This window comes from Solea senegalensis, linkage group LG19, assembly GCF_019176455.1.
Source record: "Solea senegalensis isolate Sse05_10M linkage group LG19, IFAPA_SoseM_1, whole genome shotgun sequence".
Lineage (NCBI taxonomy): Eukaryota > Metazoa > Chordata > Actinopteri > Pleuronectiformes > Soleidae > Solea > Solea senegalensis.
Genome location: NC_058038.1, coordinates 18,631,591 through 18,646,935, shown reverse-complemented (window position 1 = coordinate 18,646,935; position 15,345 = coordinate 18,631,591). Strand labels below are relative to the sequence as shown.

At 39.4% G+C, this 15,345-nt stretch overlaps 1 protein-coding gene across 1 annotated transcript; it reads right to left on the bottom strand.

The window, feature by feature from the left end:
- Positions 1–253: 253 nt before the first annotated feature.
- On the bottom strand, positions 254–13,020 carry LOC122784839 (homeobox protein Dlx4a-like). The gene is made up of 3 exons (XM_044050210.1): positions 12,231–13,020; positions 9,570–9,766; positions 254–2,267 (listed from the first exon to the last, which is right to left on the bottom strand). The coding sequence occupies exons 1-3, from the start codon at positions 12,556–12,558 to the stop codon at positions 2,025–2,027; spliced, it is 768 nt and encodes a 255-aa protein (XP_043906145.1). The 5' UTR covers positions 12,559–13,020; the 3' UTR covers positions 254–2,024.
- Between the last annotated feature and the right edge of the window lie 2,325 nt (positions 13,021–15,345).

The following is a 15,345-nucleotide window of genomic DNA, read 5'->3' as shown; positions in this document are numbered from 1 at the left end:
CATGGAAACATGCCTGCACCTCATAGTCAATTATGTATTGCCCAAACCTCCAAAGCCATTAAAAACAGCTTTTCTGGGGACAAAAGTGAAGGATAATGAGTTCATGTGTGAGGCACAATTATTATAATTTTGTCATTTATATCAATTATGAGAACTGCAATAGCAGCACATCAGTTCTGTACGAGCTGGCTTCATATCTGACATATTTTTATATGTAAAACAATAAAAAAGAAGAATGTGTGGCACTGTCTGATTGGTTTGATCTTATTTTAGATCTTTTATTACAATGGCAAAATACACACACATATAAAATCTGATTCAATTAAGACTTAATGATACAATAAAGTAGCTGTGTCCATTCTGTGCCTTTTTTCCCCCCATATACACTTAAAAAAGGGATTCATCAGCACTGTAGAATGTTTGCTTGTCCTCTAGTGGCTCCTCATGGGTCAGGCGGCTACACAGAACCATTATAGTGTTACACAAGACCCAGTCAGAATTCACTGGATACACAAAATCAACAGAAGTGTACGTTTTTGTTAGTTATTTAATTTGATCTCTTTTAACAGTTGCAAACCAAAGTGTTCTCTGGATCAGAGAAGTCGATTTAAGAACAATCGCGGTGAAAGAAGCAGTGAAAACCCTCACATGTACCTGCCCGAGTGTAACCCGCTGAAAAGACAGAACCAAACAAAACAAACAAACAAACAAACAAACAAACGCACAAAACAAAACTGATGAGGCTGCAGGGGGTAACGTCAGCTTCGAGTTGTAGCTTTGTTCAAAAGTCTAAAGCTGCTCTGGAGGCAGAGACGTCAGAAGGAGCGACATATTCTTCCTCTTACAAAGAAGAAGTTGAATCCTTGAATCAATAGGCAACAAACAAACAAACAAACAAACAAACAAACCGCTGTCCTGTCCTGCTGCAGCAGCCTGGACAGTAACCTACAGTTTATTTGAATTCATCTAAATGTGAATTATTTCCATGTTGTCTTGTGGCACAGTGACATTCATCTCGACATGAAAGGACATGAACATATTCCTCTGGTTTGCAGGGAGAGGCTCATTGGGAAGGAACAATTTAATGAACAGCCACCAGGGGGCCGCACCGCTCGTTGCAAAACAAACTTCATTTGAATGGAAGTCTACGGGGAAATGACTCTACTTCTCTCTCGATAACATCGCTAAACGAGTTAATGGCCTCAATTTGTAGTTTCAGGTGTTCTTCGATAACACACGATGCTAATTTTGTAAATCATGTTCGGATGGCACTGTGCAATAACCAACTGATTATATGCATGTCACTTACAACTTCCACTAAAATATAAGTCAAACCCTTAACTTCCACTCAATCACCGCTGCGGGGAAACTTGGAATATTTTTTTCCGATATCAATCTAAAATGTTGTGTTTTCATAGTTGTTTTAGTAGTTAGCCCTGAGGGATTCAACATGGTCTACAATGAAACATGTGTCTAAATGCCACAGCTAAATACTTCTGCAGACACCGAACATCTCTGGCTGACAGTTTATTCAAAAAAAGAAAACCAGGAAGTGACCGTGCATGTAGTCAACTGAAGGCGACGCCGGTGAACTTCCCGTTTCAAAAACGTGACAGAGCGCTGGTCAAATCCTGAGGCTTCAAAGCAGGAGTTTGTTTTGCAACTGCAAGTCTACGTCCATTTTTACACAAGGTCTATGGTTTACCTCACAAGAACCAATGGGTTCTCTCTTATATCCAGCACATGTCATTGCTCGTGTCCATAGGTCATTTAAACGTCAATTTTGACTGGTAATATTTTGAATCAAATTAAAAATGCTAATAGCTGTCCATATATTAGAATAATATACAATTTAGCTGCTCCATTTCCCCTCGTCTTCAGGGCTTCCCGTTGACTGCACTACCTTCTTTACCATTTTTGCCTCCAGAGTTGCTAAACGGTCTGTGCGCCTAAAACAGCTCCAGTCAGATTGCTGCCATAAATCCATCATTTGTCCTGCTGGTGTCGCTGTGTCCTCCAATCTGTCACATCATCTGAGTCCTAGGCATTGAGTCCTGCTGGTGTCCAGGATACCAGTGTCCAAAATTGTTCATATATCCTCCGGAGTGCACCGGGGCGCCTTTGGACGCCATGTTGATGTCCCACAGGGAGCAAGGGGAGGAGGAGGACGGTGGAGGCGGGGCTAGGTGGTCGCCCTCAGGGCCGCACGGTCCGTTCTTCATGATCTTCTTGTATTTAGATCTCTTGTTTTGGAACCATATTTTCACCTGAGAGACAAGGAGAGGGACAGCGTTGAGAGGTGATCAACGCAACAGTATCTGCGGCTTATCTTTGACAGTTGACAGTGGACTGGAGACAGCAAAGCGAGCGGAGAGAGCGAGGACAAGACGAGACAAGACAAGAGACGGCAGCGGTGCAACTGGGACATACCACGAACATACGAGGCAGCCACTGAAAAAGGAAGCCAAAGCAAATGAAATGGTAGAGTCCATTTTTTAGCTCTGGATAATAACACAGTACATGAACCTGAATATTTCCATGAAACTATGGAAAACATAAATCTCAGTAGGATATACTCACTTTTGTATAATTTTTACTTGATTATAAAATGTTACAGCACAACAATAGTATCAGTATAACAGACTAAAAGTCCCATTAATAAAGCATTAGTGCAGAAATGCCGGTACACGTGGAACACCCTGATTCCCTGGAACATAGAGTAAGTCTGTAATTAAAGCATAGCGACGTTGGTGTCGTAGAGTTCAACGCGGTGAATAAGACGTAAACACAATGAATAGACCAAATGACTAGGTCATTGAGACGTGTTATTGTTGTATGTTGTTGATATGATTGGCATGTTCTCTGTTTCTAGTGTGTTGGCAAATTGAGCGTCAAATTACACAAATGTGCCTCGCGGGCACCCGCTGACTTTAGCAGGATCAAGTGAATGACGAGAAATACGACACACTCAGCGAACGATACAGGTTTAACTGCAGCGGAGAGAAGAAAATGCAAATGCCCAAAGGACTGGTACTCAAGAGAGGAAGATAAAAGAGCAAAAGAAAGAAGAGAAAACACTCTTGGGAATTATTACACTGGGGCTTTATGGGTTTTTATCAAAGTGGTTTATGAAATTTAATGTATTCTATAAAAACACGACTTTCAAACTGTTTTACTTGAAAAGATTTCACGCGGCCAAGACGCCATGCCGAGTGAAATTTGACATTTAATATGACGCCTATTGTTCCTCTGTATGTGCTGACGTTAGGTGGCAAAAAACATCGCAATTACGCCACACAAATTGCTTTAATCTGGAGAGTAAATTGCACTTCACTCACTTTTTCCAGTTTTTAAATGACACTGTTAAAATTAAAATCATATCTAAATAAAAAAAAAGTGACAGCCACAATGACTGCAGTGTAATAATTATTAGTACCTGGATTGACACAACAACAGGCGAGTACACAAGCTCAAAGAAAGGCGAGTATGTGCAGCGCGGGTTATGAGGCCAGCTGTCAATCAACAGCACGTTAAGTTAATGCGGCCTCACTGAGAGAATTTCAGCCGTAATTATTGGTTTCATATTCCAGCAGCAACACGGAGCTGACAGTTTGCCTGAGAGTGTGGCTAATGACACTGACAGCAGGGGAGGAGGGTGGCGGAGAGGCAGGCCAGGTGCCACCCTGTGTGTGTGTGTGTGTGTGTGTGTGTGTGAGAAAGAGAGTGAAGTATCCGCCCATGATTTGCATTGCGAGTATGTATTTAAAGACATTAAACCAAAAATCACTCAGCGCTGTTCCGTGAAGTTCATCAGAAATGAATCGTTTCGCGTCAACGTCCATTTGGTGATTTGTGTGTGTGTGTGTGTGTGTGTGTATGTGTGTCCAGGTATTACTAATGTTGTGGGGACCTAAACCTGTTTACACAGTCACATTATGGGGACTTGTCTTCCTTGTGGGGACAAAAAGCAAGTCCCCATAACGTAAATTACTACATTTTAAGGTGAAGGTATGTTTTAAGGTTAGGCTGAGATTGAGATTAGGGTTAGGGTTAGGATTAGGATTAGGATTAGGCCAGTAGTAATTGTGGTTATGGTTAGAGTAAGTCTCCAGGAAATGAATGTAAGTCAATGCAATGTCCCCTCATGTCATGAATGTCGAACATGAGTGTGTGTGTGTGTGTGTGTTTCAGGGGAAAATGTTGGAATTGTGCTACGTGCGATTTCTCAGCTGCGTCTGGGAACATTAAGAGATTTCAATGGAAAGCGGTCAGTGGTTGGCCGGCGGCCTAATGGCGTGAGGGCAGGATAGAGATGTGGTGCATGATCACTATCTCATGCTGTGTGTGTGTGTGTGTGAGTGTATGTTTCCACGTGACATTTGAAATAAAGCCAATTCATAATGAACCATAATGTTTGTCTAAAGCTGCCGTGTGTTACTTTGGAACAAACAAATGTCTTTGTACATTCAGACCACTGTCAAAGCAGCGACACATAAATCTCTCTCTGTTTCTCAGTGTCGCCGTGTTTAGAACTCCGCGGCTCAAAAAACTCCAGTCATTCAGCTTCTTGCCCCCGCCTGCCCCTGCCCTGCTGCTGTATACACACAAACGCCCCCTCAATCAGGTCTGATAGTATTGCTTGACGGATGGACACGGCATACAAATAATGTTATATCAATTCTGTTTACTGAGACCAAAATAAAGAGACCAAAGTTATGCACTGTAGCTTCAGGGATTAGAGGAAAACCTGAAGGTTTGAGGGAATAAATTAAATAAAAAGAAAAGAAAGGATTGAGGTTAGTCTGTAAAACACTATTCGGATGGGATTCGTTTTACATGAGTGGGTGGAGTCATGTCATTTTACCACAGGACATTTGTAATATTAAAGGCTAAATGGAAGTAAAGCTACTACAAGTGGGAGGAGTAAATCGATTTACACACCGCCGTCACCTCATGTTGTCATGTGTGTATGAAACCTAAAGCAACCAGACGTCCTCTTTTCACCTTGTTGGTTCAGAATGGCGTCCATCATACGCCGAAAACCCCCGAGGTGTCCGACCACCTAGTGTGAAACTGAATGCTTGACTCTAAATCTGCTTAAAAATGACTTGTTAACAGGGTATGAAGGAATATTATATGCTCTATTCGCACAGGATTAGTATAACCTGGATTAATTATTCCGGAGGTAAAAGTTGCCATAATCTTTACCGATATTGTCCGGTATAGAGTTTCAGTCTGGAAAAACTATAGGTGACACTTCCACAAAATGCTACCGACAGATCCCACCCCCTTTCGTCAGTCCTCTTGTCAAAGCTCCGCCCCCCCAAAAAAACACAGGAAGTTGTTGTCTGTCGTGGAATTCCGCACGGACGTTCTCTGCCACCTCTACCTTGCTAACTTCGGGCTACGGTCTCTGCCTCATGGACAGGGCGTGTCTATAATTGCACTTGATTTGTGTTCAAATTTAATATAAGTCAAGGTTTAAAACATGACAGAGCATTATCACATCAGAGGTGGGACGGACATATCTTGTTTACAAGTTGACGTGACCAAAAAGCGATGAAAAACGCAGTGAACGTGATCACATGATCTCTCACGAGCATCGTCCCTGCCACACAGGTTAGCCACATGTGGTTCGTTTCAGTATTTGCTCTTGTTTGTTTCCTTACAGTAGAGCGCCTGAATGCTCGGGCAGCCCATGGCCAAGAGGAAAGGACTCGGGCTTGTAACTGGAGGGTCACGGGTTTAAATACGGGCAGGTATCAAGGGTTGGGGTGCTACTGAGCAAGCATTGCAGAGCTCACTAATCACTAATTGGTGTGTGTGCAGAAAATAACTCATTCTAAATGTACCTAGAGTTCAATGTTTCTACACAAGTCTTTGATTTTTTTCACATGGATGCTGAGGTTTAAATAAAATGAGAGTTGTTTTCCCCCGAAACATTGTGTCTATTGACAATCAAAGCAACAATAAACAGTTAATATCACATTTTTAAAGGATATCGACTAATCACCGTTATCATCAAAATCCAGATAATATCTCCCACTTCTGCTCTTTATCCTATTGTCAGGATGAAACTGTTAAACGTGTAAATAGTTTACAGGATTAATATTTACAGACACTTTGTGTTAAACGCGTATCACAGAGCAAACAATATTTCATGGTGATACTTTTAGGGCTAAACCACAAAAATATAACATTTATATTAAAACAATTGGAGTGTGTGGTCAATATGAGTTTATATAATATTCCGTCATGATATACTCATGATGATGTGTCACATATTTTCAAATTAAAAGTGCTTGTTTTCTTATGGAACGATATATACTTCACACAATGAATAAATCTAAACATTAAAAACAGAAATAAAATGATAATTAAAAACTGTAATTAAAACACAAAACAAACTCAATTAACAATAATAATATTATAATAATATTGATCTTTAGTATAATATTCTATTACCTCACTGTGTTTAAAGGAAGAGGAGATCGAGGGTCATGTTTTCATTATAACATGATATTAAGTAATGGGCCACATGTAATCGATTGGGGGGGCCATATGTGGTCCACGGTCCACCAGTTTGACACCTCTGAGTCATCAGTCAAATTTGATGAGAAAAAATGACAAAGTTTGACCTCGCTCTGCATTTAAAACAAATGAAACAAACACACAGGTACATCCACCGACCGCTGACCCGCATAAAAACACACCGCGGCACTAAATATGAAATCAAACATGCACAAAAGAACTCATGTGCCGCTTGGATTTATGTGTTTTCGTGAGCCGTGACTTCCTGGAATCTGGAAACATAATTCTGGGGATACTGGATTTGCTCCAGGAGTCTAGACTGTCAAATGATCTGTAAAAACCAGTTTGCACCAGTAATTAAGACTCAGTTTCAAAGCAAAACCATGTCTTTTCAGGCAAACTGAGGGGAACCCGTTTGAAGTCTCCACATTTCTAAAAAACAGTAACAAAAACAAAGCGCACACATTCTCTGTGAGGGGGGAGTGGCCGTGTTTGATGTAACACAGCTCAGGTGATCGTCCAATTAAATAATGCACCAGTGCAATTGGAAGAATGCAGACACACAGTAACCTGCGTTCAAAGCCACAAAAATGTGTCTGCGCTCCCCAAAGACACACAGATCACAGATCACTCACACAACTACTCGTTTCTTTCTTTCACCAAATATAAAAAGAGAAGGAATAGATGAAAACAATGCTGTCGTTCGGGAAGCCTGACTCGCTGCAGACCACAGCTCAAACCACCACAATGGGCAACGGCAGATGAATGGATCATCTCTTACTGCCAGTGTAAACAGAGCTGCAGCGGTTCATTCAAACAGGATTACGACTGTGCATCGTGTACACACACATACACACACACACACGCAGTATATCATATTTCAGATGAGGTATTCCCAATCTGATGTTTTCTCTGTGTCAAATTTGTTTGTTGCTCCAAGACAAGATAAGATAAGATGAGATAAGATAAGATAAGACAAGATAAGACAAGATAAGATAAGATAAGATAAGATAAGATAAGATAAGATAAGATAAGATAAGATAAGATAAGATAAGATAAGACAAGATAAGATAAGATAAGACAAGACAAGATAAGATAAGATAAGATAAGATAATCCTTCATTAGTCCCACAATTGTGAAACGTATGATGTTACAGCAGCAAAGGCAGTAAAGGTATCGGTAATAAATAATAATAAACATGCATTTTTACATCTATAAATGTAGAATTATAGAACGATATTGACTATTAACATAAAAAAATAGAATAAAATAGAAGTTAAATGACCAAATATATACATTATGAGTGTGATATCATTAATAATGTCACATGTTATTAATTCACATGGCCAATCAAACAATTTAAAATATGATATTACTTGATATGAATGTGCAGCGACCACAATTCAAACTGAGATGTGTGAATGAAACGCGTCGTAACAGAAAACTAAAGGTCGTTTGCCTGCTTCTCTGCTTCTGTCGACCTTTTATTATTTTAGCATGTGTTTATGTTTGTCTTATGTTGATTTAATTGCCCTGTTCTTGTCCCGTCTTCTGCCACTTGTATTGTAAAGTTTACTCCCTTTTTATTTTGTTACAGACGTCTGCTAAAGCTAAGCATGTCCCAGTTAACACCATCTCATTTATAAAAATGTTTTTTTTGTCACGGTATATCTGTATTTAAATAACATCAACAATAAATGGATTCATTTTTAAATCATTTTAGGTTGATAATCAATAACAATCTATTGACCTAACATCATTCTAAATATCTATAAATAAACGTGGAAATTAACATTTTCACTGCACTACATACTTTTTTTTATCCTACTGTATAAACAATCATATAACCCTTCACCAACAGTCTATGCCGTCATATGTTTATATAATAGTCATTTGGTATAGCTAGAACAATTACTCAATTAATTGTCGACTATTTTGATCATCGATTCATCGGTTTGAAGCTTTTTGTCATGATTAAAAAAAGATTTCGGATTGTTTCAGCTTCAGCTTCTTGAACGCTTTCTGACATTTCATGGACCAAACGATTAATTGTGAAAATAATTGTCAGATGAATCGATTATGAAAATGATCGTTAGTTGCAGCTGTAATCTAATCTAATCTAATCCATCTATCTATCTATGAAATAAATACTACAAGATAAAATACTGACACTTCAAAAGACGGGTTTGTTCATAGTGATGCAATCTGATTGATTATATTATTATAACAATAATTAGCCTTTGCCACACACACACACACACACACACACACTTCTGCTGTTCTTGTCGTGACTTTGCTTTGCTTTGTATTTCAGGGCTGATTTCATGACAAACAATCACTGACTACATTTCACGTGACATTTAATGACGGGCTTTTCTCTCAGTAAATGTCAGGATCTAATTACACCCAGAAGTAAATGTGTGACACCTGTGAGTAAGAATGCACCGCTGCCTGTTCGGCCTTTTATCTTTGCCCTTTTTCCTGGAAAGGAAAACTTGAATTGCAAATGCAGTGATACTATGAAAACACGTGGGGGCATTCGGGGAGTGTGGACCAAGCGTGAGCATTTTCCACACGCAGACGTTAGAGCGAGTGCTATATGTTTATCTATATAATGCCACACATTCCAGTGACGGCTTGGGCGACGCCCACTCTGTCGGCCGTATGGAAAATTAGGGTGAGGTGATTCGAACACGCCCTAATCGCTTTGATCACATTAGAAATGTTTCCACTTCGCTTCACGGCGACACTTTTTTTCTTGTCATATAATATTTTCCTTTCAAAAATGATAAAAAGAATGAGTTGGTTATAATTGGGTATATATATATATATTATATGTTAATATTGTACATTTCTAGACACTTGGACACTTTATAACGAGGCATTTTATTGTTACTTACTTTCTTTCATTTGGTAACAGGAACAAGAAATATGATTGTGTATGTGACAATTAAAACTTATCTTATTATTAACCTTTAAGAGCAGATTCCACATGGGTGTCTATTGTATTATTGTGTGTGTATTATCCACGGTGTTACCTGGGTCTGCGTCAGGCCCAGTTTGGCTGCCAGGTCAGCCCTCTCAGGCAGCGCGAGGTACTGGGTTTGCTGGAAGCGCTGATTGAGGGCCTGAAGCTGTAGACTGGAGTAAATGGTCCGAGGCTTCCTGATCTTCTTTCCCTTCCCGTTGAGCCTCACCTCCCCATTCTCTATCACCGTGGTGGGCTTCTCGTGCTCTGGAGAGAAAAGCAGGGGAGAGGTTTAAAATGTCAATATCAGGATTTCAATCTGGACTAGAGTCTGATTTCAGCATGAGAGCGACTGTGTGTGGGTTCTAGCTTTCAAACTTGGACCCTGTGAATTTAATACTCTGCTGCTGTCAACTCCAGAGAAGAAAAGCTGTAGGCACATGAGCTGGAATTCCATAAACCGAGCGCCATTATGACACATTTATTGCACTAAAATGAACATGCATGACATTCGAAAGGCGCTAAGAAGATAAATCCTCTTTGTCCCCTCTCACCACTGATTCAGCCACATGAACGTTACCCAGCCCGAAGGTTTTTCCCCTTCCACTTCTACATTTCCCTCCCCCGTTTAAAAGAAAGCTATACGACTCTCTGTATGTTATAGCCCACACTGATTGTTGTTATGACATGAGCTCATAGCCTGCAGTGGCAGGAGAGAACAGCTGTGGACAAGCCAAGGCCCCACAAGATGCTCACATTGTGTAACTGAGCTGCAGCTCATGCAAGCGGACAGCGCTGAGATGCACTGGTCCTGGAGGAGACGAGCCAAACACAGGAGCTCGGACAAATGCTAAGGACGAGAATGTGAGGAGGGATTTAAACTCTGACGCTTGATTCACTGAGTAATGATCTGTTCGGTTTCGATGAACCGTTATGCAGAAATGTGCTGAAGTGGCGTCTTTTCTCATTCGCACCAAAGCAGAGAATACACGAATAACCATGAAGCTTTCACACTAAGAATATTCTCACAAGAATTCTGTAAATATCAGAACATATATGAAGTGTAATGATGCAGGATGTATTTAGTAGAACTTTAAATCTCATGTAGAGACATGGAAGTGCTGCATGTGTGACTTTTATTTATGTCGGCAGTAAAAATAAAACCTGTATACGTATTTACAAGCATATACAAACACGGACTGGTGTTAAATCAGTTAAATTTAACTCAACCGTTTACTGTATTGGAGTGAATGTGTGTGTGTGTGTGTGTGTGTGTGTGTCCATTTCTTGGTTGCTTTTTGTTGAGACAAAATGATGTTCAACAAAGATAAATGAAGATAAACTACAATGGATGTGGATTCATGGGCCCGGGTTTATAAAACCCCAAATCTAACATTTAGGTTCAGAAAAACTGTTCATTTGTTTCTGCAAAGACAGAAGGAGCAAAAGGAAATGGACAACTTTATAAAACAAAGATGACGGCCTGCAGGAAAGTTGTATTTTTTTTTAAATTAAAAGTGGAAACAAAATGTGTAAAAAATTATTATAATTGTTATTATTATTATTATTATTATTATTATTATTATTATTATTATTGTTAGGGGTACATCGGCATCTGTTAAGAAAATAGTTGATGTAACTTATAATGAAGATGTAAAAAAGAATGCCTTTTATTTTTCTTATTTAATGTAGATTTATCCTCTTTTCACAGATCCTTTTATTTTGGTTGATTCGTTTCCGTGGGATTTAATTATGATATTTAATTACGTATTATTATTATGACATATGTATATATACATAATAAATTCTTATACTGTTTTGTTATCACATTTACAGTGAATGTTTTAAACAGTGTTGACCTGCATTTGAATCTGTATTTTCTTTTTATATAAAAAAGTTCTGTATTTTTTTTATCAAATATAACTGTATATATAATTATATTTTGGTTAAATTATCATCATCATTATTATTATTATTGTTATTATTATTATTATTAGTATTATTTATGATGAGAGGCCTTGAAGCGTGTAGGCAGCAGATCTATGTCCTCCAGTGTGTCTGCACTTATTTGGGAGATGATGGGATTGGATGAGGATTTGGGTTTTGGACTCGCTGCGGGACACCACAGAGCCGGCTTCGGCTGCTTCTTGTGGAGAGTCACAGTCGGCGCAGGCCTTTTAAATAAACTTAACTCATCTTCGGTTCAACCCCAAAGTATACACCAAACACGACGCTGCGGCAGACCTGTGTGTGGATCCAATTACTCAACACCAGCGTGGTTTATCTCCGTGTTTTCTTTTCTGGTTATTAACGCACATGGGTTATTTGTGATGGACGTGAAGGAGAATTTTGTTGTTTTGGTTTGGTTTGTTCTGTTTGTTTGTTTGTTTGTTTGTTTGTTTGTTTTTCACGCCAGTGCGTAATTAAGTTCCCCGTTAGACTGGTCCTCTCTCTCTCACACACACACACAGTCATTAGAGAAGCATCTCTGAGTTTTTACCACCACCTTCTGTAATTAACTACTAGTTTAACATCATTCAATTAAAGCAAGGATTGACATGTTGTTGTTCTTTGTTCCCTTTGTTATCACACACATATCACATGTGTTAATGCAGACTTATATTATTATATTATTATATTATAGCAAATATGACCAACAAAGCAACACAAACAGAATAGAACCAAAACATAGTGTTGCATTATGTTAAAAACAAGCAAGTGTAAAACCTACCGGTGTCTTCTAGTCTGGTGTGTCCCAGCGCGCCTCCGTGGCCCCCGTGCTGGTACGGCAGGTAGGCCCCGGGGTGGTGCGCGCTCACGGGGCTGTGGTAGGGCGGGTATCCCAGCGGGCGACCATACGAGGACGCACCGGGCGCGAAGGGGCCGTCGTGCTGCGCTGGTCCGACCGCGTGCAGACCGTGGACCGGATAATGATTGTGGGACAAACCGGGGGAGTGCTGCTGGTGTCCGGGGTAGCTGTGGCCGCCAAACTCCAAAAACGCGGATTTTGACGGATCGGGCGGAACCAAAGTGTCCGATATTGAGCTCATAGTCATCATTGGGCTGAGGGACAGTGATGTGGAGGGAAATAAAAGGGAGTCATGCAGCTATGAGCTCCGGGCGGGACTCATAATTTTAAAAAAATGGGGAAAAAAAAAGCACACACACACACACACACACACAACATCAATACAAGCCAAAAAAAAGTGAGATAAATTATAAACTTTCAAAAGAAGTGCTTGAGTTTCCCTAAAGCAGCTGCATGGATGTCTGAGTGCGCGCGTGGAGAAGTTTAGGTGCGTTTACGCATCGCTACATCGCGGCTGAGGCTCCACGCGCAAAACCTTTAAAACCAAGACGTCCAACACAAAGTGACGCGCGCGCAGCCAACTTTTCACCCACACACACACACACACACAAAAACAACGCCGAAAAGTGTTTCTCCTTCCTTCTTTTTCCACCCTCAGTCTCTCGGTGACTGCTGCTGTTTCCCCCGCCGCTCTGTGAGGCTGCGTCCTTCCCCTCCCTGCCTTCTTCTATCTGCACCAAACATTCTCTCCTCTGCCTCCACTTGTCACGCGCGGCGCGCTCATTGGCTGCAGCGCCTCGCCGTGTCACACAAATCACAATCTGCGCCGCGGTTTGGAGAAAAGAAAGATCACGGGCCTTAATAACAATAATAATAATAACAATAATAATAATAATGATAATAATAATAATAATAATAACAACAACAACAATAATAATAATAATATTCAACAGGAGAGACCTCAAAGGTGATGAACTGTTCCGTGTAATAAATCACGGAGAGAAATAAAACAAAAATAATAAAACACATGCAATTAAGTAATGTAATTCCACATGAATTAATAACACAAAATAACGACCAAACAAATCATATAACATTACGTTTGCGACTTCGACTAATTACACTGGGTTACCATTACAGGAGGAAGTAAACGAGTGCTTGTGGCCTTTCAGTCACTTGATCACAGCTATTAGTATCATCACACCGAGTGTTACGACAGGCCTGCAGGCGTTATCTAATCACAATCGCATAAAACTAAAGAATAAACACACTTTTATTTTTGGAAATGATATACTCATAAACACAAACCGCACATGGCTCCCAATGCTGCTGCGTGGGTTGTTAAAAAGAAAGGGCCACGACAGGTTTTATGGCCTTTAAATATGTTATAGACACGTGCAGAATAACATTAAAGGCAAAACATCACATCATGTATGCGCACTTACTAATTCAAATGCCGGCTGACATATATGAACAATATGCGCTCATAAAGCAGAATCTCACACGCGCTCGTGGTGCCACGCGGGACACAGCAAACACAACTCCTCTGGAGTAAAAGAAAAGAATAAAGCTGTGATTTTTTTTCACTGCAGCTCATCATCCTCATCCTCCTCATCCTCATCATCAACAGAACTAACCCCGTCATATATCCATATGTAGGATTTTAATACGAACAATTATCTCCAGATTTTATTAACTTAATGTAAACAAGCGCACCGTGGACGCATCGTTACACTCATTTTAAATCTGAAGTCTGTGAGTTCAGATGACGTCATGTTGCTGCTCATCTGTAGAACATTATTGTTATTATTATTATTATTATTATTATTATTATTATTGTTATTGTTGTTGTTGTTGAAGGACAATTTCCAATGTGTTTGTGGCCTACTTTACTTTACTCTCTAACTACACAGAGCACATTGTTTCATATAACATGCACATTTGACTTTGAATTGACTTGAATTGTTAAAAATTGAAATGAAAGAAAAAACCCAAATTGCTTGGTTTTAAAAGGGAAACCTCTGAACTAAATTCTAAGCAAAACAGTTGAACTCACTTTATTTTACATTTACATGCAGTTTATGATATGATTCATTTTTTGGTTTGTAACACACACACACACACACAACATCACAGGATTTTATTAACTGGATTTTCTGATTACAGCCATTACTTCTTGGGTCAAATTCAAATAACAATAATAAGATTAAAATGTCACTTAAAAAGTTATTTAACTACTTATAAAATCACATTTTTAAAAATCACATGAAGATGGATGTCAACAAAAATGTATGATTAAACTGGAAATGAGTGATAAAATATAATACTGGAAATATTCCTAATAATATTAATAATGTTCAGAAGATGGCAGTGTTTTCTTGATGCTATTCTTTATTGTTCTTATTTTTTTGTAGTATGCTACCTTTAAACATTATTGTTGTATTTTATACACAGACAATAAACCATTTCCATTGGTACAAACACATTGAAAGTCTTATGTTTATCTGTTACAGTATTAAGCTATAAACCATTTATTCTGCTCATAAATTCTAATGGAGCAGTTAAAGTAAAATATTACCTACAGTTTAGCGCCTCCTAACTCTTCCACCTGGAGCTGCTACATGACACTCTATAACCTCACAGTCACAGGGGAGATGAGCACCTTTGAATTATTTAATAATATTTTTAATGTCAGACTTATGGAATGGGATATTTGTGATAACGTGAAGTACTGGCTCTTTTTTTACGTGAGTAAAACATCTGAATGCATGTTCTTCCTCCACCAGGTTAAAGTCAGGCTATGGAGACATTTTTATATTGGCCCCCGGGGCCCCTCTCCACTCACTAATCCCCGTTTTGACAGCAGAGTCTTTGAAGACTCTGCTGTCACTCTGGCCTTCAAGGTGTTGTGTACACACACACACACACACACACACACACACACACACACACACACACTTTTTCCTATGTTTAACCCTTTGGAGTCTAGGATTACTTTGATGGTTTTTACCACATCAAAAATATGCCATGCCATTTT

What these genes read in the sequence shown, in the direction of transcription:
- LOC122784839 (XM_044050210.1), bottom strand. Translation starts at nt 12,558, where the DNA reads ATGATGACTATGAGCTCAATATCGGACACTTTGGTTCCGCCCGATCCG. An exon ending in CACCAGACTAGAAGACACCG is followed by an intron (nt 9,767 to 12,230) that starts GTAGGTTTTACA and finishes TTTTCTCTCCAG; the next exon opens with AGCACGAGAAGCCCACCACG. An exon ending in TGGGCCTGACGCAGACCCAG is followed by an intron (nt 2,268 to 9,569) that starts GTAACACCGTGG and finishes CTTGTCTCTCAG; the next exon opens with GTGAAAATATGGTTCCAAAA.